The 27945-nt window shown below is 42.8% G+C and overlaps 1 protein-coding gene across 7 annotated transcripts in view; it reads right to left on the bottom strand.

Moving 5' to 3' along the window:
- Positions 1–27945, bottom strand: part of adgb (androglobin) — a 308223-nt gene that overhangs the window by 112536 nt on the left and 167742 nt on the right. For all 7 annotated transcript variants that reach the window (XM_069932245.1, XM_069932246.1, XM_069932240.1 and 4 more), the window contains 2 exons: positions 22648–22711; positions 15039–15174 (listed from right to left, as the gene is read on the bottom strand). In XM_069932245.1, the coding sequence (XP_069788346.1) occupies positions 15039–15174; positions 22648–22711 (200 nt within the window). The remainder of the gene's footprint in view (positions 1–15038; positions 15175–22647; positions 22712–27945) is intronic.

The raw sequence follows: 27945 nt of genomic DNA, 5'->3' as shown, positions 1-27945 counted from the left end.
TCGACCTCTGCCATCTCGAGTACTTCGACGTTAGGGGTGTAAGCGCTCCAATGGATGTTGAGGATGGAGCGGAGACAACGCTGGTGGAAGCGTTCTAGGAGCCGTAGGTGGTGCCGGTAGAGGACCCATGATTCGGAGCCGAACAGGAGTGTGGGTATGACAACGGCTCTGTATACGCTTATCTTTGTGAGGTTTTTCAGTTGGTTGTTTTTCCAGACTCTTTTGTGTAGTCTTCCAAAGGCGCTATTTGCCTTGGCGAGTCTGTTGTCTATCTCATTGTCGATCCTTGCATCTGATGAAATGGTGCAGCCGAGATAGGTAAACTGGTTGACCGTTTTGAGTTTTGTGTGCCCGATGGAGATGTGGGGGGGCTGGTAGACATGGTGGGGAGCTGGCTGATGGAGGACCTCAGTTTTCTTCAGGCTGACTTCCAGGTCAAACATTTTGGCAGTTTCCGCAAAGCAGGACGTCAAGCGCTGAAGAGCTGGCTCTGAATGGGCAACTAAAGCGGCATCATCTGCAAAGAGTAGTTCACGGACAAGTTTCTCTTGTGTCTTGGTGTGAGCTTGCAGGCACCTCAGATTGAAGAGACTGCCATCCGTGCGGTACCGGATGTAAACAGCGTCTTCATTGTTGGGGTCTTTCATGGCTTGGTTCAGCATCATGCTGAAGAAGATTGAAAAGAGGGTTGGTGCGAGAACACAGCCTTGCTTCACGCCATTGTTAATGGAGAAGGGTTCAGAGAGCTCATTGCTGTATCTGACCCGACCTTGTTGGTTTTCGTGCAGTTGGATAATCATGTTGAGGAACTTTGGGGGACATCCGATGCGCTCTAGTATTTGCCAAAGCCCTTTCCTGCTCACGGTGTCGAAGGCTTTGGTGAGGTCAACAAAGGTGATGTAGAGTCCTTTGTTTTGTTCTCTGCACTTTTCTTGGAGCTGTCTGAGGGCAAAGACCATGTCAGTGGTTCCTCTGTTTGCGCGAAAGCCGCACTGTGATTCTGGGAGAATATTCTCGGCGACACTAGGTATTATTCTATTTAGTAGAATCCTAGCGAAGATTTTGCCTGCAATGGAGAGCAACGTGATTCCCCTGTAGTTTGAGCAGTCTGATTTCTCGCCTTTGTTTTTGTACAGGGTTGAGGATGGAGATCTTGTCGCTGAGGAGGACTTTGCCGTCTGAGCTGCGCAGCGGGCTTTGGACTTGGGGTGAGGGGCCGTACACAGCCTTTAGAGCCTCGTAGAAACCCCTGAAGTCGCCAATGTCCGCGCTGAGCTGGGTTCGTTTGGCGAGGCTAGTCCACCACTCATTTTGGATCTCCCGGAGTTTGCGCTGAAGATGGCTGCATGCGCGACGGAAGGCTTGTTTCTTCTCTGGACAGGACGGCTTTGTAAGGTGAGCCTGGTGGGCAGCTTGCTTCTTTGCCAGCAGCTCCTGGATTTCCTGGCTGTTTTCGTCAAACCAGTCTTTGTTTTTCCTGGAGGAGAAGCCCAGTACCTCTTCAGTGGATTGCAGTATGGTAGTCTTCAACTGATCCCAGAGGGTTTCAGGGGACGGGTCCGTGAGGCGGGTTGCAACGTCGAGCTTTGCTTTGTGGTTTGCCTGGAAGTTTCCTCTCGCTTCGTCTGACTGCAGGTTTCCAACATTGAACCTCTTTCTGGGGTCTTTATTGTTCCTGGGCTTTGGCTTGAAGTGAAGGTTGAGCTTGCAGCGAACCAGCCGGTGGTCAGTGTGGCATTCCGCGCTAGGCATGACCCTGGTGTGGAGCACATCTTGTTTGTCACTTTCTCGCACCAGGATGTAGTCCAGGAGGTGCCAGTGTTTGGATCGGGGATGCATCCAGGTGGTCTTAAGGCTGTCCCTCTGCTGAAAAAGGGTGTTTGTAATGACAAGTCGCTGTTCTGCGCAGAGCTCCAACAGGAGGTGCCCATATTGTGATTTACTATTGTCTGTAATTACTGTCTTTTATAAGTTGATTTAAATAAAAAAATCTCCAGATTTAATATCCTTTCTTTAAATCAGAAAATCAAGAGGAAATCATTGATATTTTAGTCATGATGTTTCATTTCAGGGGCTGTGCCCTTCAAATAAACATCAACATGGAGAGAAACTAAAAATATTGGATTATTTGTCTGTCAGTTGTGGGGAAATTACTGGTAATAAAATCTGTACACTGAGGACATAATGTCCTGGTTGAGGGATAAACATTGCTTTATTTTCTAAACAATTTTATCGATGTGATTATATTAATTTTTACATTCACAAGAGCAAATGTGGCCTTGGCCTAACGTCTTTTCTGAGTGATCTGAGGGTGTTGCGATAAAGTGTTAATCTGCTGTTGTATTTTTGTTAATTGATCTGGATTTGAATCAAGAACCATGTGCCACAGAGGCAAGAATGCTGAATGATAATGTGGACAAATATGAGTTCATCAGAGGGAGCCAATACAGATTTTTAGAGTGCAAAGTATGGCAAAAAAAAGCCAACTGATCGATTTTATATATAGAATCATGGAGATGGGTGTCATTGTGTCCTGGATGGCAACCAACATTTTTCAGATAAGAGACTTGAAAAAAATGAAAGCACTTGATATCAGAGGGAACATGTTGGCTTGAATGGAAAATTGTTAGTCTGTAGTATTCACAGAACAGCAATAATAATTATATTTTCAAATTAATAAAAGGAGACTTGTTGGCACCCACAAGACATATACTCGACCTAATATTTTATAATGGCCATTCACAATTTAGATGAAGGAATAGCTAAATCTGCTTTACAGTAAATAATGTGCTTGATTAAATGACTGGTAAAAACTGTGGCAGAAGAAATTCAGCATTGAAATGATGAATTATGCTTTGCACCTCAGAAAGATGGATCAGAAAAGCCAGAAACTATGAATGAGTGGAGATATTTAATCGTCCAGGTATTGACACCACTAAAAGCGAGTAAAGGAATTTTGGTCTTCATATCAAGAGAGGAATAGAGACGTATAAACCATGTTCTTTTAGTTGTATCATGTGTTCTGCACATTGCTACATTATGAGATCACACCAGGTGAACCACAGATGTGATCTGAAGAGGCCTTGGAGTGCAGCAGAGTCGTCAAAATTTCATTAGTGCTGAAATGCATAAATTTATGCAATACATTGCATTAAGAAAAGTAAAAGAAAATTTCATTGAGGTGCTTGAAAATGATTAAAGATTTGAATGGGGAGATGGAGAGAAGCCTTTTCATTTGTTGTATGAATCCAGTAACAAGGAGGTTTGTGATAGAATATGCTGTGTTCGAAAGCACTTCTTCATATGAAATATTGTGGGAATTGGATCATTCACCCCAAAAAGCTGGTCAGTTTTTTGTCAATTTGGAATTTCAAAACTGAGATCAATTAATTTTTGTTGAGTGATGGTTTTGAGGATAACAGATCAAGTTAAGTAGATGGAGTGAAGAAACAAAACATGATCTAATTTTGGGAAGATTGCCTAGTGCTGCTGTGGGACAGGGGAGGGTTTAAACTACATTTGCAGGGAGATGAGACCCAGAGCAGAGTGGTTGTGGAAAAACAGGTTATTAGACAAAGACAGAAATATAAAGGTTATGCATAGTGAAACTAATGTTCTGGTTACGTCTGTTTCAATATACACACCCAGACATCACCCCCCCACTCACTGACCACTTGGTACCTTTGTGGGCAGTTTCTCAGGTTTATTTCTGATTGTACTAGAACAATCATCTTGCAGTTAGACATTTATTCCATAAGCACTGGTAATTCACCCGAAATAGCGCATAAAGGATCATTGTTTATGGAAAAATTTTCCGGTGGACCTTCATAATGTATATTTGTTATTCTCCAGTTTAATATTGATATCCTTAATCCATATTGTAATAGAAGGGCACCTATCAGACTTCCAGTGCCACATGATTAGATGTTTGGCTAATAAGGATGCAAATACATTTCTTTCTGTAGAGAATTTAGGGAGTTGTCAGAGATTCCAAATATTGCAGTCAGCAGGCAGGGTTGTAAATTGACTTTAAATATTTTGGATAGTATGCTAAAGACTCAGCTCGATACCCTGCATTTTGGGGCACTGATGAAACGTGACTTAGGTGGCAGGGGGAGCCATTGCATCTATTACATTTGTCTTCTATTTCAGGATAAATGACTGACAGTTTGGATTTAGAAAGTGGACCCCGTGCAGCAACTTGAATTGAATAAGTCCCAACTGAGAAATTAAGATGAAAGTGCGAATTCTATCCTCTTCTCAAGTTTCTCCTCAGTTCCTGTTTCTAGCTCTTGTCCCCATTATGAGTGTATTTTGGAAAGTAACTATCTTTTGAATGACAGAATAGAGCTATAATATTTGAAATTGTCCCTCTCACTCCTGGGTTAACTGATACTAGCCCTTCCCAGAGTTGTTTGGCAGGTAACTGAGGGAAGTTTGAGAAAGACTTTGAAGTACAGGTGCTCCCCTACTTACGATGGTTCGACTTACGGTTTTTCAAAGTTATGTTAGTTCAAATCTGTACTTTCAGTTTCAAATTACGATCTGTTCTCGTGCTTGCAATATGCAGTACGCTACTCTCTTGCGATGCTGGGTGATGGCAGCCTTGCATGAGGGTATCATACAGAATACTCTCTTGCGATGCTGGGTGATGGCAGCCTTGCACGAGAGTATCATACAGAATACTCCCTTGCGATGCTGGGTGATGGCAGCCTTGCACGAGAGTATCAAACAGAATACTCTCTTGCGATGCTGGGTGATGGCAGCCTTGCACGAGAATATCATACAGAATACTCTCTTGCGATGCTGGGTGATGGCAGCCTTGCACGAGAGTATCAAACAGAATACTCTCTTGCGATGCTGAGTGATGGCAGCCTTGCACGAGAATATCATACAGAATACTCCCTTGCGATGCTGGGTGATGGCAGCCTTGCACGAGAGTATCATACAGAATACTCTCTTGCGATGCTGGGTGATGGCAGCCTTGCACGAGAGTATCAAACAGAATACTCTCTTGCGATGCTGGGTGATGGCAGCCTTGCACGAGAGTATCATACAGAATACTCTCTTGCGATGCTGGGTGATGGCAGCCTTGCACGAGAGTATCATACAGAATACTCTCTTGCGATGCTGGGTGATGGCAGCCTTGCACGAGAGTATCAAACAGAATACTCTCTTGCGATGCTGGGTGATGGCAGCCTTGCACGAGAGTATCATACAGAATACTCTCTTGCGATGCTGGGTGATGGCAGCCTTGCACGAGAGTATCATACAGAATACTCTCTTGCGATGCTGGGTGATGGCAGCCTTGCACGAGAGTATCAAACAGAATACTCTCTTGCGATGCTGATTCAACCACGCTCGCAGTCTCTTTCATGATCATGTGAACGACTGTAAACAACCCATCATGTCTACTAAATGCACATGTGTGTATCCTGCTTCTGGTAAGAAGAAAAAGGGGAAAGCAATTACTCTGGAGACAAAACTCAAGATATTTGCTCAGCATGAAGGCGGTAATGGCTATAGTATGTGAGTTAGGATTTTTGCAATCGATTATGTCAACCATCTTAAAGCATAAGAGACGAATCAGTGATGCAGTGAAATTGTCAGCATCAGTGAATTCCACAATCATCAGAAAGAAAAGAGCTGGGCCAATTGATGATATGTTAAGATAACTTGTCACGTGGATGGAAGATCAAATACAAAAGCGAATATCACTTAGCCTACTGATGATACAGGCTAAGGCAAGAATTCTTTTTGATACGTACTGATGATCCTATGTATATGCAAATGTTTACAGAAAGTCACAGGTGGTTCCAAAGTTTCAAAAGGCATCATAATTTTCATAATGTGAAGATTAGCGGTGAGGCAGCAAGTACCAATACTGAAGCTGTCAAAGCTTTTAAAGGTCTGCATTGGATAATTGTTGATGAAAAATGTTTGCTATAACAAATATTTAATGTTGATGAAACAGTCTTGTTCTGGAAGAGTTTGCCAGAGTGCATTTACATTCATCATGAGGCTAAGACATGATTCAAAAACTGTATTATACTGCTTTTGGGTGGAGATGTTGCAGGGTTCAAATTGAAGCCTTTCTTATAAAACCATATAACAATTACAGCACTGAAACAGGCCATTTTGGCCCGTCTAGTCCACATTGAACTAAGTACTCCCTTCTATTCCCACCTACTTACACCTTGCCCATAACTCTCTATTCCCATCCCATCCATATACCTATCCAATTTTTCCTTAAATGATAAAATTGACCCTGCCACCACTACTTCTCCCGGAAGCTCAATCCACTCAGCCACCACTCTCTGAGTAAAGAAATTCCTCCTCATGTTACTTCTAAACTTTTACCCCTTAATTTTTAACTCATGACCTCTTGTTTCAATCTCTCCTACTCTTAATGGAAAAAGCCTATCCACATCAACTCTATCTATCCCCCTCATAATCTTAAATACCTTTATCAAATCCCCTCTCAACCTTCTACGCTCCAAAAAATAAAGACCTAATATGCTCAATCCTTCTTTGTAATCTAGATTCTGAAACCAGGTAACATTTTTGTAAATCTTCTCTGCATTCTCTTTACCTTGTTGATATCCTTCCCATAATTCGGTGAACTGCACATAATACTCTAAATTTGGCCTCATCAATGCCTTGAACAGTCTTAACATCACTTCCCAACTCCTGTATTCTATGCATTGATTTATAAAGGCCAGCATACTAAAAGCCTTCTTCACCACCCTAACCACATGACATTTTACCTTCAGGGAATGATGCACCGATATTCCTAGATCTTTCTGCTCCACTGCATTCTTCAATGCCCTCCCATTTACCACATATGTCCTCTTTTGATTATTCCTTCCAAAATGAAGCACTTCACACTATCAGCATTAAACTCCATCTGCCATCTTGCAGCCCACTCTTCTAAGCAGTCCAAATCCCTCTGCAATCTTTGAAAACCTTCTTCGTTATCCACAATTCTGTCTATTTTAGTATCATCCACATATTTACTTATCCAATTTACCATTCCATCATCCAGATCATTAATGTAAATGACAAATAGCAAGAGACCCAATACAGATCCCTGAGGCACACTGCTTGTTACCACCATCCAGCCTAACAAACGGTTATCCATTATGACTCTCTGGCATCACCTTTCCAGCCATTGTTGAATCCATTTGACTATCTCAAAATTAATACCTAACGATTGAACCTTCCTAACTAACTTTCCATGGTCTTATTGAAGGTCTTACAGGTCCATATAGACAACATCCACTGCTCTTCCCTCATCAACATTCCTAGTCACCTCTTCAAAAAATTCAACAAGATTGGTCAAACATGACCTTCTACGCATAAATCAGTGTTATGTTGAACAGACCCTGTCTCTCCAGATGCTTATATATACTATCTCTCAGAATGCTTTCCATTAACTTTCCTACCACCGACATCAATCTTACAGGCTGATAATTGCTTGGCTTGCTCTTTGAACCCTTTTTAAACAAAGGAACCACATGTGCAATATGCCAATCCTCCGGCACTATACCCATCTCTAGTAACATTTTAAAAATCACTGTCAGAACCTCTGCTATTTCCTCACTAACTTCTCTCAAGGTCCTGGGGAAAATTCAGTCGGGACCCAGTGATTTATCCACCTTTATATGCTTCAAAAGCTCCAGTACTTCCTCTTTCTTAATCATTATAGTCTCCATAATTGCTCTCTTTGCTTCCTTTACCCTGCACAAGTCAATATCCTTCTCCTGAGTGTATACTGAAGTAAAGAAATTGTTCAATATCTCCCCCATCTCTTTTGGCTCCACACACAGTTGTCCATACTGATCCTCTAAGGGACCAATTTTATCCCTCACTCTCCTTTTCCTATTTACATATTTGTAGAAACTCTTTGGATTTATTTTCACCCTGTTTGCTAAAGCCACCTCGAACCTTCTTTTAGCTTTTCTAATTTCTTTCTTAAGATTCTTTTTACATTCAATGTATTCTCCAAACATGTTTATTCCTTGTATCTTATATTTATCATAGGTCTCCCTGTTTTTTCAAACCAAGTTTCCAATGTCCCTTGAAAACCATGGCTCTCTCAAACTTTAGACCCTGCCTTTTAACCTAACAGGAACATAAAGATTTTGTATCCTCAAAATCTCACCTTTAAAAGACCTCCATTTCTCTACTATATCCTTCCCATAAAACAAATCATCCCAATTCACTCCTCATTAATCCTTTCTCATCTCCTCAAATTTAGCTTTTCCTCCACTTGAAAACCTCAATCTTAGGTCCTGACCTCTCCCTTATTAAACTGAAGCTAATGGCACAATGATCACTGGACCCAAAGTGCTCCCCAACACATACTTCTGTCACCTGACCTATTTCATTCCCCAAGAGTAGATCCAACACTGCCCCTTCTCAAGTCGGTACCTCTACATAAAAAATGATCCTGCACACATTTTACAAACTCCAACCCATCCAGCCCTTTCACAGAATGGGTTTCCCAATCTATATTTGGAAAATTAAAATCTCCCACTATCACAACTCTGTGCTTATTACAAATATCAGCTATCTCCCTACTGATTTGCTCCTCTAGTTCTCATTCCCCATTAGGTGGACTATAATACACCCCTATAAGCGTGACTAGCCCTTTCCCATTCCTCTATTCCACCCATACAGCTTCCCTGGATGAGTCCTCTATCCTGCCGAAGTAGAGCTGTAATATTTTCTCTAACAAGCAATGCTACACCACCCCCTCTGCCCCTCCGATTCTATCACACCTAAAGCAATAAAATCCAGGAATATTTAGCTGCCAATCACATCCCTCCTGTAACCATGTCTCGCTAATAGCTACCATGTCATACTGCCAAGTGTCTATCCACACGGTCAGCTCCTCTACCTTCCTTACAATGCTCCTAGCGTTAAAGTATATGCCAATCTACCACTCTGAGAACCCTTGAGGATTCAAGAATGTGAGCAAGCATATGCTTCCTGTTTATTTTCTACTTAACAAGAAAGCCTGGATGACAATGGTATTATTTGAAGGCTGTTTTTTTTAACCATTTTATTCCTCAGGCAAAAGAATATTATCATCAAAACAACATTCCATTCAAGGTTTCTACTGATTTTAGACAATGCTCCAGGGCATCCACGGCTTCTCGGCGACATACATCTTGATGTAAAGGTTGTGTTTTTTTGCCACTGAACACAACCTCACTCATTCAACCATTGGATCAAGGTGTAATAGCTATATTCAAAGTGTACTATTTACGCCAAATGTTGGGCCAGGCAGTTAAATTGACTGAATGTGCCTGAGTGCTCCAAGAGTTTTGGAAAGGTTTTAACATTCTAAATGCTATCTGGAACATTGCTGCAGCATGGGAAGAAGTCACAAGGCTATGTATGAATGGCATTTGAAAGAAAGTTTTGTGAGCACTTTCAAAGGCTTTGACAAAGATTCTGCTGTTGATGAAATACATAACAAGATAGTAGTGTTTGGGAAACAGCTAGAATTGGAAATGGATGAAGGTGACATTGCTGAGCTTGTTGGCATTGAAGCTGAAGAAATTTCCAATGAGGAGCTGATTGAACTGGAGGAAGCAAAAAATAAAGAAACTGAGGCAGAAGAAGCAGAAGTTAAAGAGGCACCAATAGCGCTTACTATTATTAATAAGGGTGTTAGAAGAAATGGTCGTCAATTACAAGAGATTTGCAAGACCTGACAGGCAGAGAGAGGATGCTCTTGCTTGCTACAGAGAAATTTACAATGAAAAAGAAGAAACAATCTATCCAGTTAAAAACTGATGTCTTCCTGAAGAAGACGACGCCTGTTAAACCATCAACAAGTGTCGATGATGTAGTGTGTTCTATGAGCATCATCAGGAGATGATGTTGCGCAGTAGTTAAATTGGAAATTGGGAAGAGCGAGTCCTCCGTTTACTTTACAATTTTGTAATGTTTTATGAACCGTTGGAGATTTCTCATTCCAAATAATGGAGGAAATTATTTTTATCAGAGAGGTGAAAACATATTTTGGAATAAATGAGGGAATAGTTGGAAACAAGTAAAGAAATTTTTGTAGTATATTTATTTTAACTATGTTTATTCCATCCATTAGTGACAAGGGAAAATTGCTCCATCTCTGAAAATCTGATTTCACCTGGTCAGTAAGAGAAGTAAATATTTTTATTAGGAGGTTGGAGGATGGATGTGTGGTGTTTATGCCCAGATCGAGTAAACGGAAAGGGCAGATCTGATTGATTAAGTTGCAGAACTGCTGCATTAACAGGTAGCTTTCACTCTTTTGAAGATTTAATTTATAACTTGAAAGAGATCCGAACTCCTCCAAAATGGATAGAAGAGATGCTTCTCTGCAGATCTGTTACAAACAGCAGCAAATCATCTGCATATAACGAAACTCTCTTTTCCAGTCTATTGGGGATCATCTGTTTACAAGTGGAGGAAGATGGTAACATAATTGATAATGCTTCATTTGCAATGATGAAAGTAAGAGGAGATAAGGCACCATGTTCCAACACCAAATCATCAGAGTTAATATTGTTTGTATGTTTGTCTGTATAGAAGCTTGGGGTGCAGTGTATAGAAGATGCATCCAAGAGTTAAACTTGTTACCAAATCCACAAATACTGCAAAAAGAGACTTCCACTTTACCTTTTCATCGTTCATTTTTTCAGGAAATCACAACTTCTGAGGACATTGTTGAATGTTTCAAGTAGATAATATTGAAAAGTGTAGGATGTTGAAGGACAGAAGGCACTGTTTTATGAAACCATTCTGCTCTTCAGTAACACTCTTTCTCGTTGAAATGTTATGACCTTGGCTAACACTTTAACATTAGCACTTTAACACTAGCCCAGAGGACCCCAAAACCCAGCAGCAATAGATTTTCACCAAGACAAATGGTTACTTAAACAAAAGTTGCCTTTAATTATCTTTAAACATGAAAAGAGAATCACACATTAACTTAACATTATTGACTTAACTAACCTAACTCAACCCCCTTCTAATTCTAAACGCAAGTGTGTGTAAGTTCAGAAAAGTTCTTTGGTTCACAGTCCAATATCATTTCTCATTCCTCCAAGTTCACTGGTTGCAGGCAATTCTTATACTCTGCACAGAATTTAACATTTATAAAGTTCACCAGGCTTTGGTGCTTGAAAGGTAAATGGTTACCAATCAGAAAGGTTCTTGTCGGTGTAGAGAGAGAGATTTGTTGTTCACTGAACACCCACAACTGATTCCTTTTTAATCAGCCACTTTAGTGTCTTACTGATAAAACTTGCCCCCTCAGGATTCTCCAGATGATAGAACGGATTTGGCACTCTCCAAATCTTTTGCAAAGGCTCTGGGGCTGATGACTCTAGCATGAGCAGAGCTCCAGTGTTTTAAATAAGATCTGTTTTAGTGTTTGTATGTGACCGACACTAAAGAACCTGCCCCAATTTATCTCCCAAAAACATATCTATATACAATCCAAAAATAATATAATCTGTCACAGAGTAGATACAATTGCCTTTAGGAGCTGCATGAGATGGGATTCTTATCCTTATTCTGCAGGACATTTATTGATGCTTGAGGTAAAATAGTTGGTGTAGCTCCTTGCTCCAGTGCTTCATTAAACACAGATAATAGCAATGGAGATAATTTATCATTAATTTTTTTATAAAACTCCATTGGAAAACTGTTGAAGCCTGGAGCTTTATGAGACTGCATTGCTTTAATTGATAATGCAATCTGGTTTTGATAATGCAATCTGGGGAGGGTGGTGGGAGATATAACATTGCTAGTCAGCAAAAATGTCATAGCAGGTATCAGTCAGGACAGATGAGGGCTTGTCTACTTAGGCTATATGGGTGGAAATGAGGAATGAGAAAAAGATTACTACACTAATGGAATGGTATTATAGACCATGCAATGGTCAGAGGGAATTGGAAGAGAAAATTTGCAGAGAGATTGTGATAGTTTGTGATAGGTGGTTCTAACTTTCTACATATTGACTAGGACTCCCAGACTGTAAAAGGGCTGGATGGGTTAGAGTTTGTCAGATGTGTTCAGGAAGTGTCCTATATATTCCAAGATATTGATGTCTCAATGAGAAAGAGTGCAATATTGGATCTTATATTGTGGAACGAGGCAGGACAGGTAACAGAGGTAAGTGTAAGGGAACACTTTGGATTTAGTGATTATAATGCAATTAATTTCAAGATAATTATGGAAGAGGATAGGTGTGGTCCCCATGTTGAGATTATAAGATGTAGAAAGTCCTATTTTCGTGGCATCAGAATGGACCCGGAAAATGTGTATTAGGACAGGTTATTTTCTGCCAAAGGTATGTTTAGTAAATGGGAAGCCTTCATAGTTGAAACTTTCAGAGGACAGAGTTTGTATATTCCTGTCAGAATTAAAGGTAAGGCTAACAAGCAGAGGGAACTTGACGTTTGAGAGATATTAAGGCCCTCGTAAAGAAGAAGGAGAAGGTGCATAGCAGGAATAGACAGCAAGGAGTAAACAAGCCACTTGAGTACAAGAAATGGAGAAAAGCATTTAAGAAGGGTTAAAAGAAGGCACAAGGTTGCTCTTACAGACAAGGTGAAGGAAAATCCCAAGGGCTTCAACAGATATATTGAAAGCAAAAGGAAAATAACGGACAAAATTAGTCCTCTTGAAGATCAGAAAGATCATTGATACCAGGAGCCAAAGGAAATGGGGAAGATCTTAAATGGACTTTTAACATCTATATTACTCAGTAGATGGACACTGAGTGGGGCAAAACAGCAGATTTCAGAGGAGGAGGTGCTCGCTGCCTTGAGACAAATAAGGGTGCTTAAATCCCTGACAAGATATTCCCTTGGATCTGGAGGGAGGCTAGCAAAATAATAATGGGCCCCTCACAGAAATATTTAATGGTTCAATATTAAACCTTTCATGTCACATAATAATACATTAAAAATATAATAGACATGATATACTTCAACATCTGTCTGCCTGAAGGCAAACAAAGAGTTGCCATGAGCATTATCCGGCACCCCTAATAAGAGGAGAAAGAGAAGCAAAGGTGAGTCCATTCAGAGACACCGAGTGTCCGTTGATTTGCCTCCAGTGCTTCTGCAGCCTCACAGACTCCAGTTGAAACCATTGGCAACCCAGATCCAAACCTCCAATTGGCAACCCGAGCTCCAGATCCAAACCTTCACTGAAAGAAGCCTTCAGTGCCTGAGGCCCTTCAGGAGCCCTTCTTGCCCTCAGCACTCTCTCGAATCCAGGTTCCGAAACTTGGTTACCATGAGCTAGTCTCTAGCAGCCCACAGCTTGCGTTGGTCCTTTGACCTCAAGTCACAACAGCCAACAGCCTTTGACCAACAGCCTGCAGCCTCTGTGTTCTTCAGCCACATCATCCTGTTTTCTATCAAAGACTCTATACTTCTCCTTCTCAATGAGTTTTGCCTGTGATATCATGGGCTGTACCCACTACTTTTTTCAGGGCTTTCCGTTCAGAGGTACTGGTGCCCCCATACTAGGCCATGATGCAGCCGGCCAGCACACTTTTCACTACACATCTGTAGACGTTTGCCAAGATTTTCAATGTCATACAAAACCTCAACAACCTCTAAGGAAGAGAAGCACTGACATGATTTCTTCACGATTACGATCATGTGTTGGGTGCAGGAAAAGTCCTCCAAAATAGTGACTCCCAAGAATTTAAATTTGCTCACCCTCTCCACCTCCCAAAATCCATAATTTGCTCCTTGGCTTTGGTGACATTGAGTGTGTGGGTGTTGCTGGTAACCATTCAGCCAAATTTTCAATCTCACGTCTGTATGCTAACTCAGTGCCTCACTTTGTAGATGGTGTTATTGTCATACCAAACCACACAGTCATTGATGTAAAGCAAGTAGAGCAGGGGCCAAGAATGGAGCTCTGTGGTGCACTGGTACTAATGGAGATTGTGGAGGAGACGTTCTTAACAATCCTCACTGATTGTGGTCTTATGGTCTTTAGGTGAGGAAATCCAGGATCCAACTACCTAGTGGGGTATTGAGGCCCAGACCTTGGAATTTGCTGATCAGTTTTGAGGGGATGAATGCCAAACTGTAGTTGATAAAGATCATCCTGATGTATGTGTCTTTGCTGTCTAGGTGTTCCAGGGCTTTGTGTCAAGCCAGTAAGATGGCATCTGACATAGACCTGTTGCTGAGATCAGCAAATTGGAAAGGATCCATCACGCCACTCAGACAGAGGCTGATAGGCTTCAAAGCCAGCCTCTCAAAACAGTCCATTACTGTGGATGTGAGTTCCACTGGTTGGTCATGCATCCTTTGTACTACCTGGCCGTACTTTGACAAGGTACGATATGGGAAGTTGGTCAAGAAAGCCCAGTCACTTGGTTTTCAAGATGAGGTAGTAAATTGGATTAGACGTTGGCTTTGTGGAAGAAGCCTGAGCTAATTGTTGTAGATAATTGCCTTTCAAACTGAAAGTCTGTGAAGAGAAATTTGGTGCAGGGATGGGAGCTGCACCCATTGTTGTACGTCATCTATATTAATGATCAGGATGATAATGGGGTGAATTGAATCAGCAAATTTGTACTTGCGAGGACAGCAAGGAAGGGCTTTCAAAGCTTCCAACAGGATCTGAAAAGTGGGCTGCAAAATGGCAGATGTAATTTAATGTGAACAGAATGTGGTGACACTGGAATGAGCTGTCAGCTAGGTGGTGGATGCGGGCTCAATTCCGACATTTAAGGGAAGATTGGATAGGTCCATGGATGGGATGGTTATGAAGGGTGATGGTCCAGATGCATATTGATGGGCCTCTGTAGAATAATAGTTTGGCATGGACTGGATGTGCTAAAGGGCCTGTTTCTGTGCTGTAGTAATCGATGGTTCAAATTCAATCATGGAATAAGTTCAATAAACTGAATTGTTTCCTCCACCACCCCACCCCACCCCCACCCCACCCTCGTTGGCTGAATGCCAACAATTATTTTCTGAGAAAGAAAAGTTTCAGACACAAACCTTTCTCGTTTTCTTTGCTACAGCTTTTTTCACAACTGATATCTGCCCAGCGCACCAGGGCCGAGAAGGTAACCAAGATTTCTATAGGTTTGACATCATCAATGAGTAGATAGAAAGGTCCTCGGTCATCTGTGGGCTAAAGCATTATTGTTATGCTCATTTTAGCAAGTTACACAGGTTGCAGAATCAATAGCAGATGTCTAAACTATATTAATTTAATTCCAATACACATAAAACCAAGCATATGGCTGATATCTGAGGTATTGTAGCTCATTACACGTGAAAGTCAGGAAGCAGGTCAACCAAAGCTGGGATAGATGAATGACCTTAAATAGAATAAAAGTTTCAAGTGCCACACAGCGACAATTGGGAAAACAAGTCACACAATGAGATATTAAAACAGCCACAAAGTACATGGTTGAGAAAATAGATTTTAATAGGCATCTAAAATAGGAAAATGAGGTTTATTTAGGGAACTCCAAAGAGCACAGTCTGGACAATAACACAAGAGATTATGATGCGATTTGATGGAAATGTTTAAATGTGAAGGAATTGAGATATGTCCAGTAAAAAAAGAGGTACGAATTCAAGATTAAATCAAGTTTGTCCAGTCATATGCCGCATCCTGCCAGCGATGGCAGTTCACAATCACACATACATGTGTTCTTTTCCTTTATGACTTTATATAAGCCCATGTCTCTATCAACCCACCCCTTCCCTCCAGCTATAAACCAAGACGCTTCATTCATACTACAATGACAATAACAAACATTAACATTGGAAAAAATACAAATAACAAGAGAAAGAGAAACAAAAACAAAAGGGCAGGGACTGTTGCAGCTCAATGGCTGGTTTCTGGGCCAGTACTAATTCTTGACCAGGTCCAGCACAGGGGAGAGGAAGAGGCAGCAGGGAACAGGGAAAGCAATGACTTCCATGCACCTATGTAGTACATGTATGGCTACCAGATCTTACAAAATGTGCTACATTTGTTTCTCAGATTGTAAGTTATTTTCTCCAGGGGAACGCAACTTTGCATTTCCCTGTTGCATCACTTGATGATAGAGTCGAACCTCCAGGTCACTGCAATGCACTTCCTGGCCACTGCCAATGCGATTAACACAAATTGGATTTGAAATTTGGACAGCTTCATTGTAAGGTTTATGTCCATTTACCTATAATTTTCTCCAGTACTTGGCCTAGATCTACCCAAAAGGGCCTTACCTTGGTACATGACCAGGTTGCATGCACAAATGTCCCAGTTGCAACACCACACCTGAAGCATTTGTCTGGGAGTTCTGGTTTAGATCTGCTAATTTTCGAAGGCATTATGTACAGTTGGTGCAAAAAGTATACTGGACCAGCCTGTATCTTGCATTGATGATCATGATTATGCTCTCCCGGCACAGGTTGGACCATCACCTCTCACCAATTGCAATGCCCAAGTTCGACTCCCATCTTTCTCTTGACCTATGAAGGCCCAGTTTGGGTCCCTCTGACTAGAACGTTGCTGAAATAAATTTCTTGCCGATCACCCTTTGAATCAGGATTTCTATGTTTCTGTAATGAGGTAGGGCCATACTTGGACCTAATACATCCCGTAGAAAATACCTTATTTGAAGATAGCAGTGGAATGTTTTATTTGGTAAATCATATTTGTTTTTAAGATGTTCAAATGACATTAATTGCCCTTGCTCATAACAGTCCTCTATACATCTAACTCCAATACGGAGCCAGATATCCAGAATCTTTTTACCCACTGTCAGTGGTATTAATTTATTAGGAGTCAAGGGCGTTTTTGGTGACAGCCCCATTTTAATATTCAAATACTGGTTAATTTTGGCCCAGATACTAATCACTTGTTTTAATATGGGGCTGCACTTCTTCCCTGTTAACAATTTAATGTCCCATTTATAAATAAAATCCTTTGCTATCTTCTCACCCACCAAGAGCAGATCAATTTGTGTCCAAGATGATACATCTCCTCCCTAAAAGAGAAAGGCGATGTATCTCGATTGAGCTGCCCAATAATATTTTTTGAAGTCTGGCAATTTTAATCCACCTAGACTATAATCCCCCATCAATTTTTCTATAGAGACCCTTGGTACCTTATCGTTCCAAAGAAACCTTCTAACCATACCCAATAGCTGCTTGAAGAAACCCTGGGGCAATGGCACAGGCAATGTTTGGAAAAAAATACTGGAGTCCTGGCAACACGTTCATTTTGATACAATTAACCCTGCCCACCAATGTGAAAGGCAAGGGCATCCACCTCTTTAAGTCCTCCTCAATTCTTCTCAGCAAGGGGGCATAATTTAACTTGTATAAATTATTCAAATTGCTATCAATATTAACATTTAGGTATTTGATCCCTTCTGTGGCCACTTTAAATTACTATTTTCTTTAAATTAACTGTAATTACCCTCGGTGAATGGCATCACCTAGCTTTTATCCCAAATGATCTTATACCCAGAAAAAATCCCATAGTCCTCCAGTACTTCATGCATTCTATGCAGGGAAGTTGTGGGTTCCATCAAATATATCAGCACATCATCCGCAAATTTTGTGCTCCTCCTGGCCCACTCTATAACCTTTTATGTCTGGATCCTCATGAATGGCTTCCGCCAGCGGTTCCCTTGCTGAGAGAGCTGGTGAGAGTGGGCATCCTTGCCTACTACATCTGGTGAGTGGGAAGGCTGAAGAAACCTGCCCATTGGTTACAATTTTCGCCTTGGGCACATGATATAGTGCCCTGATCTAATTTTGAAAAATTGGTCCCAACCTTGCCTTTTCCAGGACTTTAAATAAAAATTCCCACTCCAATCTATCAAAGGCCTTTTCTGCATCCAAGGAAACTGCCAGTGCCCTTTCATTTCTAGATTGTGCCAGATGCATAACACTCAGCAGTCCACCAATATTATCTGCTGCCTGCCTCCTCTGCAGAAAGCCTGTCTGGTCCTTATTTATCAATTTCAGCAAATGTAATGCCAATCTGTTTGCCAAGGCTTTGGCTAGGATCTTGTAATCAGTATTCAGCAAAGAAATTGGCCTATAGAAAGAGGATATAAGTGGATCTTTACCCTTCTTCAAGATTGTCATAACAATCCCCATTGTAATAGTTCCGGAAGGGATCTTGTTTCCCTAGCCTGGTCTATCACCTCCATATACAGAGGCATTAATAGGTCCTTACATTCTTGCAAGAACTCAGGCAGGAACCCATCCTCCCCAGAGATTTTCCTGCTTGTAGCTCATTCAATGCTTTACCCAGTTCTTCCTCTGTAAAAGAAAGATCTAGTCCTGCCTGCTCCTCTGGGTTCAAGGATAGAAGGTCCAATCTGGCCAGGAACTCATTCCCCTGATTGGAATCCCCAGTCAATTCAGATTTATATAGCCCTTCATAAAATTCTCTAAAAGTCTTGTTAATTTCCTTGGGCTTATACAAGACCTGGCCAGTCCCAGTTCGTATTGCGTTGATTGTTCTAGAAGCTTGTTCTGCCTTCAACTGCCAGGCGAGCACCTCCAATTCATAATATTTTTGTCTCGACCTTGTAATGGCCTTCTCTATATTATACGAAGTTTATTATATTCCAATTTCTTATTTGTGAGATCTCTATAATGATCCTCTGAGCCTGATTTCTGAAAATCCCTCTCTAATTGGGTAATGTACCTTTCCAATTCCCTCATATAATTTTTCTTGACTGTCTTTGTATACCCAATTATCTGGCCCCTCAAGTACACCTTGAGGGTATCCCACTGAAGAAATTTATCTGAAGTAGAGGGGCAGTTAGCCTTACAGAACAGGGATATTTGAGATCTTATAAAGCTACAGAATTTTGGTTTCTTCAACAGCAGAGTATTAAGATGCCATCTGTATGCTGTGTCCTGCTTATCTGGCATGTCTTTAGTCAAGACCAGGGGGGAATGGACTGAGGGGAGTCTCGGTCTGTACTCAACTTCCATGATCCTACCCTCTAAATGGGCTGAGGCCAGAAAAAAATTATTCTAGAATAGGAGTCATGTTGTTTTGAGTAAAGTGAGTAGTCCCTTTCTACGCCACACATCTATTAAATTCAACTCTTTCATGCAATCAATGGTGGCTTTCACTGCTTTGGTCCCAGTTATATGTTTTGTGGACTTATCCAACACAGGTTCCAGTCATAGATTAAAGTCACCCCCTATTAAAACATTCTCCCTCCCCTCCGCCAAATGTAGGGAAATGTCCTGTATACATTTTTCATCATCAAAATTGGGGATGTATTATGGGTATCATCTTCATTTTTAGTTATTCTTCCTTCTGCTTCAGTCACCCTGCCCATTAGCCCAGATAGGGTGCTCTGGACCCATTCCAGTTTTTCCCCCATGTCCTGGGCACTTTTGTCCACTGCTTTGAAGAGCCTGCCCTCCATCTGCCCTAGCTTGTTAATTACATCCTGCAGGGAGGGCTCTGAGCCTCCTTGCTTACTTTTCCTTAACAGTACTTTTCCCCTGGGGCTCATAGCTTTACAGGGTCTCCCCTGGCCATTGGACTTTTCCTCCTCTTCACTGCTGCTGGTGCTCCCTTCCTCCTCTGATCCAGCGCTGGACTCACAAGCTACTCTCCTTTCTCTGAAGTTGCTTGCTGTTGGGACTCCCGCTGAGACTTGCAGTTTCACACTCTCCCTTAGTGTCAGTAGCAACGCTGGTTTCTTGCAGTTTCCCCTTTTGTTGAGCAGATCCGTTCCTCATGGGGGTTGCCACTGCTGCCCCGCATCTGACGCCGACTTCACCTCGGGCCTTGCACCTGCCGCGAGCACACCCTACTTTGCGATCCTGCTGTGGGAGGGGGGACCCAGTCCTTTCCTTCTCTCCAGGGGCTTTCAGAGGGGTTTCCCTCCATACCTGCCAAGTACTGATGCTGGATTCATCCAGGACCTGATCTCCTTGTCTGGCGAGTTCCTCCTTTGGAGCTGCAGTTCCCATTTTGGGCCCTGGGGTGGCCCCGCCATTTTCCTCACCATGAGGCATTCCAAGCTTGCCCTCTCACCTTGGTGGTGATTCTTTTGCATTCTTGCTTGCAGACTTGCTTTTTTTTTGTTATGTTTCATTAAAAAATTCTTCTCATGTCCTTTTTTGGCATTTTGGACTGGTCAGTTGAGGTTTTGACCTTGTTTGTATTCAAAATCCCTGGGAGCTCTTGGAATCCACCTCCTCTTACTCTTCCCACATCACGTGACCTCCAACATTTTTTATTTCAAACATATTCCTGAAGACTGTGATGCTCTAACAGCAAAGGTTTTCACTGTGTGGTCAATCCAAGAAAAATATAGAGAGGTACAGGTTGATGCAATAAAATTACCTGCATTAAATGTACCTCACACCACAATAATTACATAAATCTCAATCAGATATCTTGGAAATGTGCTTTAGGTGTGGTGTGGAGATTGGTACCTTTATCTATTCAACCTGGCGGAAGGTGAGATCCTTCCGGGAGGACCTGGGGGACATTCTGAGGAGATTTAGACTTTTTTCTTTGGAGCAAAGAAGGATGAGAGGTGACTTAATAGAGGTATACACGATTCTGAGAGGCATAGATAAGATAGATTGCCAGCACCTTTTCCCCAGAGGACATTGGCACAAAGGGAGGAAAGTTTAGGGGAAAGATCAGGGGCAAGATTTTTTTTATTCAGAGAGTTGGGGGTGCCTGGAAAGCCTTGCCAGGGTAGTGGTGGAGGCTGAAACATTAGGGGCATTTAACACACTCATTAGCCCCTTTTCCTCTGGCACCTTGACCCAAGAATTAATGGGGAATTAACCAGTTAAGGATACAGTGGAAAAATAAAACAATCAGCACACCAGCATCATACATGCTGGGGATTGACGGCCTCTACTCCTACTCATGTCCATGGCATCAGCTGATGCCGTGGTACTGATTAGACCAGTGGAAAAAAGATAACTTCTACCCATTCCATTCCATTCGAAGGTAAACTCTCCGATCCCCAGGGATAAGTTGTGTTCAGTGGAAAACCAATCAAGTGTCCCGGTTAAAGGTGGCCCAGTGGAAACAGCACAAATGGCTTCATATCCCGAGACACTGCATGGCCAATTAACTGGGATGCCAGTGGAAAAGGGGCTATAGACAGGCACATGGATGAAAGAAAAATGGAGGGTTACGAGGTAGAAGGGGCTACACTTTTTGTGAATGGAATATATAGGTCGGCACAATATCAAGGGCCAAAGTACGCTGTGCTGTAGTGGTCTATGCTCTATCTCAAATCACTGCACTCGGTCTTTCTTAATGTGAAACATCACAAAGAAAATAGTCCCCTCTGCACAATCTACACTGCATTTATCAAGAGCACAGGAAGGTCTTTCCATCATGTGGGAATCACCTCTCATGGAAGGCAGATGCTGTTCATGAATTTCTCTATCAACTCCAGTGTGCCACACAGCCTTCAGAGAAGGGAAAAAAGTATAAAAAGACATGAAGCTCAGCAGCGAGCTCCCAGTCCATTGTGTAGCAGTAATTGTTGCTCTTCTATATACATTGACAGCCTCAGAACAGAAAAATCAGTTTCTGTCTCGGCAAAATATGTAAAATTCAGCAATTAAATGGGCAAATCAATGCTGATATTTCCACCAATGAAGTTCTGATCACTCTCAACCAGCTCCAGTGACTGGTAACATTGTCCACATGTCTCACACCAGATTCTTGAAGCATGTAACCTACTCAGCACTCTGTCGAGGAAGACAGAAACTCCTTTCAGGGATGTTCTCAAGTCTCCTTGAGAATGTGCAATGCCCTTACTAAATCAGGGTAATAGCTGACTTATGATCATTCAAAATGAAGGAGGAGCATTCAGGAAGGTACAAAATGAGTCATTATGACAGAAACACATGGATGTCAAGTACAGACAGCAGAAGGAGCATGAAGCACCTCCATCAAGGATCTCCACTCCATCTATGTATGAAGGATGCAGACTGAGTAAGTAGTAGGAGGCTTTTCCACTGAGGTTAGGAGAGATAAAAAACTAAAGAACATGTGTTAAGGGTGTAAGGGAAAGCTTACAGTGAAAATTAGGGGAAACCATGCAGAGAATCGTGGGAGTGTGGAACGAGCTGCCAGCTGAATTGGTGGATGTAGAGTTAATTCTGACATTTAAGAAAAATTTGAACAAGTACATGGATTGAAGGGATATGGTAATTGGGACTAGGCAGAATAATAGTTTGGCACAGACTGCAAGGGATGAAGGGTCTGTTTCTGTGCTGTAGTGTTCTATGTTTCGATGGTTCAGTGACTGGGAACCTGCAGAGAACCTTTCAACCACTTCAGAACTCAAAGATCTGGACTAAATGCAAGTCATCCTTGATCCTGTAGGACTGTCTCAGAAGGAGACAAATATGTGAAAACATTTCTTGATCATAATTAAACACCAACCAAATACTAGTCAGAACAAATAATGTAACCTGAAAAGAAATATCACTATTGTGAGGTAAGATCTATTACATTGCAAAGAAGACACTTGAAACTAAAGGGTGGAGTGGGAGTGGGGATATACATTTCAAGGAAGTTCGAAACAAAATTAGAAATGCAACTGAAATGTCTTAAGTATAGACAAAACAAGAATATTACCTTGAAATTTGACTTGTCAGATGTATAGGTGTATTTACTTGAGTTGTGGAAAATTATCAGTGTCCTGAGATGAGATTTAAAAAAAACACCAACAGATCAATTATTAACATTACACTCAAAATTATTTGGTCGTTTCAATGCAAAATCTAAGTTTGGGTTATTTCCATTGGAAGATCATTAGAAACATAGACAATACAGCACAGAAGCAGGCCTTTCTACTTTATGCCAAACTATCATTCTGCCTAGTCCCACTGAACTGCATTCAGTCCACATCCCACCATATTCCTCCCATCCGTGTTCCGTCCAAGTTTTTCCAATATGTTAAAACTGAGGAGTCCACATTCACCACTTCAGCTGACAGCTCGTTCCACACTCCCACGACTCTACGAGAAGAAGTTCCCGTGAATGTTTCCCTTAAATTTTTCTCCTTTCACCCTTAACTCATTCCTTTGGTTTGTATCTCACCTAACCTCAGTGGAAAAAGCCTACTTGCATTTACTCTGTCTACATAATTTTGTTTACCTCTATCAAATCTCCCCTCATTCTTCTATGCTCCATGGAATAAAGTACTAACTTGTCCAACTTCAAGTCACAGCTACAGAATTGTTAAGATTTTGTTCCCATCATTATGTTTAGAAACATCTTTTCTTGTGATTTGAAATATCATTTTCACATCAGGTTTTACTGATTATTTATTTTCATAGGTAATGAAATATATTTTGTAATATCACTAGGGAAAGTACACAAAAACTCCCTGGCTGATATTTATTTTATTGCTCATTTCACGGGTTTATTCTCTCACTTTCACAAATATCACAATAAACATGTCACGAGACCAGCAATCCAAATCAGTCTTGCCATTTCCAGCAGATTAAAATTTTTGAGATGCAGAGGGCCAGTTGCTCCACGTTTGTGAAGTTTCTCAGCGGGTGGAATAAGCTCTGAAGTCAAGGAGGCCTGTACAGTGAACTGGGATTGACGGGGAGAGAGCTGTATTGATGATTGGCCCTGCTTCTCAGCTCCACCCCCATTTACCCATATATAACCCTGGTTTCCTGCCTAAACCCAGAACCCCTCTGAAGCCTTCTAGTGAACCTTACCCCTTTTGAAAGCTAATAAAAGCGTATTGTTCTCCCACCAGTCGTATGAGAGCTTTTATCTATGCTACAGTTTTATTAACTGTTAAAACAAGGATGTAAGCATTACTCAAGCCCAGTATGCTGCTAATAGACCCCCAGTCTCCCGATGCAGCTGATGAGTTCGCATATTGGCTAGACTGCTTCCATGCCTACCTGAACACGACCAGGGATGTGTTCCACACAGACGAACTCCAGAGGTTGCGCTCATCTCCAGGGTAGGAACAAAGGAGTACACAGCCATCAGAGACTGCCAGATGTACGAAGTCACCATCAAGGTGCTGAAGACTCGCTACATGAAGGCCCCGAATGAGGTTCTAGTGAGGCACCGGCTCGCTCTACGTCGCCAACGGCCTGGAGAGTTGATCAACGACTACCTGCTAGATCTGTGGATGCTTGCTAAGAAGTGCAGGTATGAAGCGGCTTTGGGCAGTGTCTGAGAAGATGAGGAGATCCGGAACACGCTGTTTGCAGGAGTCCACTCGAGGTACATGAGGTAGTGACTACTCAAGTCAGGAAAGAAGGACCTTGCTAGTCATGTCGAGCTGGCCAAATCACTGGAACAAGCCAGGCTCGAAAACAATGATCTCAAAGCTAGCGAACTTGCACTCTCAGGTGAGCACCTCCAAGGATTGGCTGCTCCCGTTACAGCTGACCCTGCTCTATTGGATGCTTCTTGACACGCTAGGGAGTGCTTTTCCTGCGGAAAAGGTCGGCACCCCAGAGCCCATCGCCCCACAAAAGACTCGGCGTGCTCCAGCTACAGAAAGAAGGGACATTGGGCAAGGTCTGCCGCGCAAAGGGAGGTACAGGGAAGTCCATGGCCTGCACCCGCACCTAGATCCAATTCCAGCCCCAAACTGTCTGCCCCGAACTCGTCTGAGATCACCTGATGCGCAACCTTTGGAAATGGCATGAAAGGCTCGATGGACATCTTGCCATGGCTCAAATTCAAATTCGGTGCTATCATCATCAGAGGAGAAAGGAGGGTGGCCATCTTGCTGCTCCATGGAGTCGGCGCCATCTTACCTGCACAGGTCAACTCAGGATGGAGGGAGCCACTCGAGCAAGGAACAAGGAATCTCCAGCGAACTGGCATCACTGGTCCTTGACCAGAACAGACCTCACCAACTCAGTAACTCTATGGTAATGGTGAAAGTAAAAGGACATTCTACCAAGTACCTAAGCAGCACGGGCTTCACGGAAAGTTTTATAGACTCACGGACTATACAAAAGTATAACTTAAAAATGTATCCTTCTAATTATCAAATCTTCCTTGTGGCTCAGTCCCATTCAGAGCATGTACAAAAACATTGTATAGTTCATTTATCGTTCAAAGGGGGGAATTTTGTAAATTTTGTCTGTATATTTTGGAAGAATTGTGTGCTCCAGTAAAGTTAGGTCTGGACTTCCTGTACCACCTTAAAAGTGTGACCTTGGAGTTTTCTGGTCCCCTCCACCCCCCCCCCCCCCCCCCCGTAATGGTTCAGAATGGAGGACCCTCAAAATCAGGGCCCACAAAGCCTCTCCACAGTGAATATTGACCCTCTCTCTCTATTCCCAAACCTGTCTGCTGACTGTAACCTCATCACACCAAGAGCAAGAGGTACAGCACGGCAGACAGGGAGTTCATAAAGATGGAGACCCAGCACCTGCTGGAGGAGGGGATCATCGAGCCAAGCACCAGCCCATGGAGAGCTCAAGTGGTGGCTGTAAAGGGGTAAACAAGACCAGGCTAGTAATTGACTATAGCCAAACTATTAACTGGTACACAGTCCTGGACGCATACCCCCTCCCTTGCATTTCGGATATGGTGAAAGATATCGCGTAGTATCGGGTCTTTTTGATCATCGACCTGAAAGCTGCCTATCACCAGCTGCCAATCCCTTTCGAGGACCGCCTGTACATGGCATTTGAGGCTAAAGGTCAACTATATCAGTTCCGGAGGGTCCCTTTTGGCATTATCAATGGGATGGCCATCTTCCAGTGGCAGATGGACCAAATGGTGGATGAGTGTGGGTTGAAGGCTACTTTCCCCTACCTCAATAATATCACCATTTGTGGCCACACCATGGAAGATCATGATGCCAATTTCCAGAGCTTTCTCCAGGTGGTGAGATCCCTGAATCACACTAATAATTCCAACAAGTGTGTATTCAGGACTACACAATTGGCTATCCTTGGCTACATGGTGGAGAATGGTATCATTGGCCCCGATCCCAATAGGATGCGCCCCTGTTATAACTCCCCCTCCCTGGAACCACAAAGACTTTGAGGAGATGCCCAGAGGGTCCCTCAATATGCCGACAAGGTTTGCCCACTCTTAAAAGCCACTACATTCCCCCTCTCGTCTGAAGCCCAGATGGCTTTCAATGACCTTCAAAGCCACATTGTGAAAGCTGCCATGCACACAGTAGATGAGAATGTACCTTTCCAAGTGGAAAGTAATGCTTCAGATGTAGCCCTGGCTGCTACTCTCAATCAGGCGGGCAGACCGGTTGTCTTTTTTCATGGATGTTACAAGCTCCGGAACCTGTCAGTGGAAAAGGAGGCTCAGGCCATTGTAGAAGTTGTAAGGCATTGGAGGCACTACCTGGCTGGTAGAAGATTTATGCTCCTCACTGACCAGCACTCTATCGCATTCATGTTCAGCAACATCAAGAGGGGGAAAATCAAGAATGACAAAATTTCTAGGTGGAGGATCAAACTCTCCACCTACAATTATGACCGCTTATCAGCCAGGAACCCTTAATGACCTCCAGATGCCTTGTCCAGGGGATGCCGTGCCTCTGCACACACCCAGTCAACTGCGGACCATACCTCATGAGCTCTGCCATCCGTGGGTCACCCACATGGCTCATTTTGTCAAGTCCCGCAATTTGCCCTACCTAGTAGAAGACGTCAGGGAGATGACCATGTCATGCCAGGTCTGCGCTAAGTGCAAGCCGCACTTTTATCACCCTGCAAAAGCACACCTGATCAAGTCATCCAGGCTCTTCAAATGGCTCAGCGTTGATTTTAAGGGACCTCTCCCTCCACGAACAGGAATATCTTCTTTCTCTCAGTCATCGTTGAGTACTCCTGCTTCCCGTTCTCCATTCCGTGTTCGGACATGTCTGCCTCATTGGTTATAAAGGCCCTAGACTCCATTTTCACCCTGTTCGGGTATCCCAGCTATATTCATAGCGACCAGGGCTCATCCTTCAGGAGTGACAAGCTGCGTCTGTACCTGCTCATGAGGGATATCATGTCCAGCAGTACTACTAACTACAATCCCCGGGGGAACAGGCAGGTTGAAAGAGAGAATGCCATGATCTGGAAGGCTATCAAACTTACCCTGAATCAAAAAGACTCACACTGGCAGGATGTCCTCCCCATCGCGATCCACTCCATTAGGTCGCTACTTTTTACTGCGACCAATGCTACTCCTCACAAGCTACTGTTCACGCTCGACAGAAGCTCGGCATCGGGAACTGCACTATCAGCCTGACTGACCCCTTGTTGGAGAGGGTGAAACTGCTTCATGCCAATCCCATGTATGCTTACAAGGAGTACCTGGATGGCAGGGAGGATACTGTCTCCGCAGGGACCTGGCATCTGCTGGAACCGAGGGTCTGTTGCCTCAGGTGACCCACGAGCCACCGAGCTCTTTCTTTCCACACCCACTCAGGGCCTCAGGGGATCTGGTTCAGGAAGAGAGTGAACCCTCCTCCATTGTCAAGCTGGAGCCCAAGCCCACTACTCCTCCATCACAGGGGGACCAGGAGACCCAAGAAGCCCAAGGCCCCCCAGTGCTAAGGCACTCCACCAGGATCTCCAGACCCCCACACTGCCTAAATTTGTAAATAGTGATTGTACTGTATATTCCTTTTTTCTGTCTTCTGCCGGCTTCTGATCTCATGTACTTTTCATCCACAGATCCTTAATTCTGCAGGAAGGGGTGACTGCAGTGAACTGGGATTCACTGGGAGAGTGCTGTATTGATGACTGGCCCCGCCTCGCAGCTCCATCCCTGTTTACCCACATATAACCCTGGTTTCCTGCCTAAACCCAGAACCCTTCTGAAGCCTACTAGTGAACCCTACCCGTTGATGAAAGTTAATAAAAGCATTTTGTTCTCCCATCAATTATGTGAGAGCTTTTATCTACACTCAGCCTGAGA

The sequence above is a fragment of the Narcine bancroftii genome, chromosome 4, assembly GCF_036971445.1.
Source record: "Narcine bancroftii isolate sNarBan1 chromosome 4, sNarBan1.hap1, whole genome shotgun sequence".
Classification (NCBI taxonomy): Eukaryota; Metazoa; Chordata; class Chondrichthyes; order Torpediniformes; family Narcinidae; genus Narcine; species Narcine bancroftii.
This window is presented reverse-complemented; position numbering and strand designations above follow the sequence as displayed.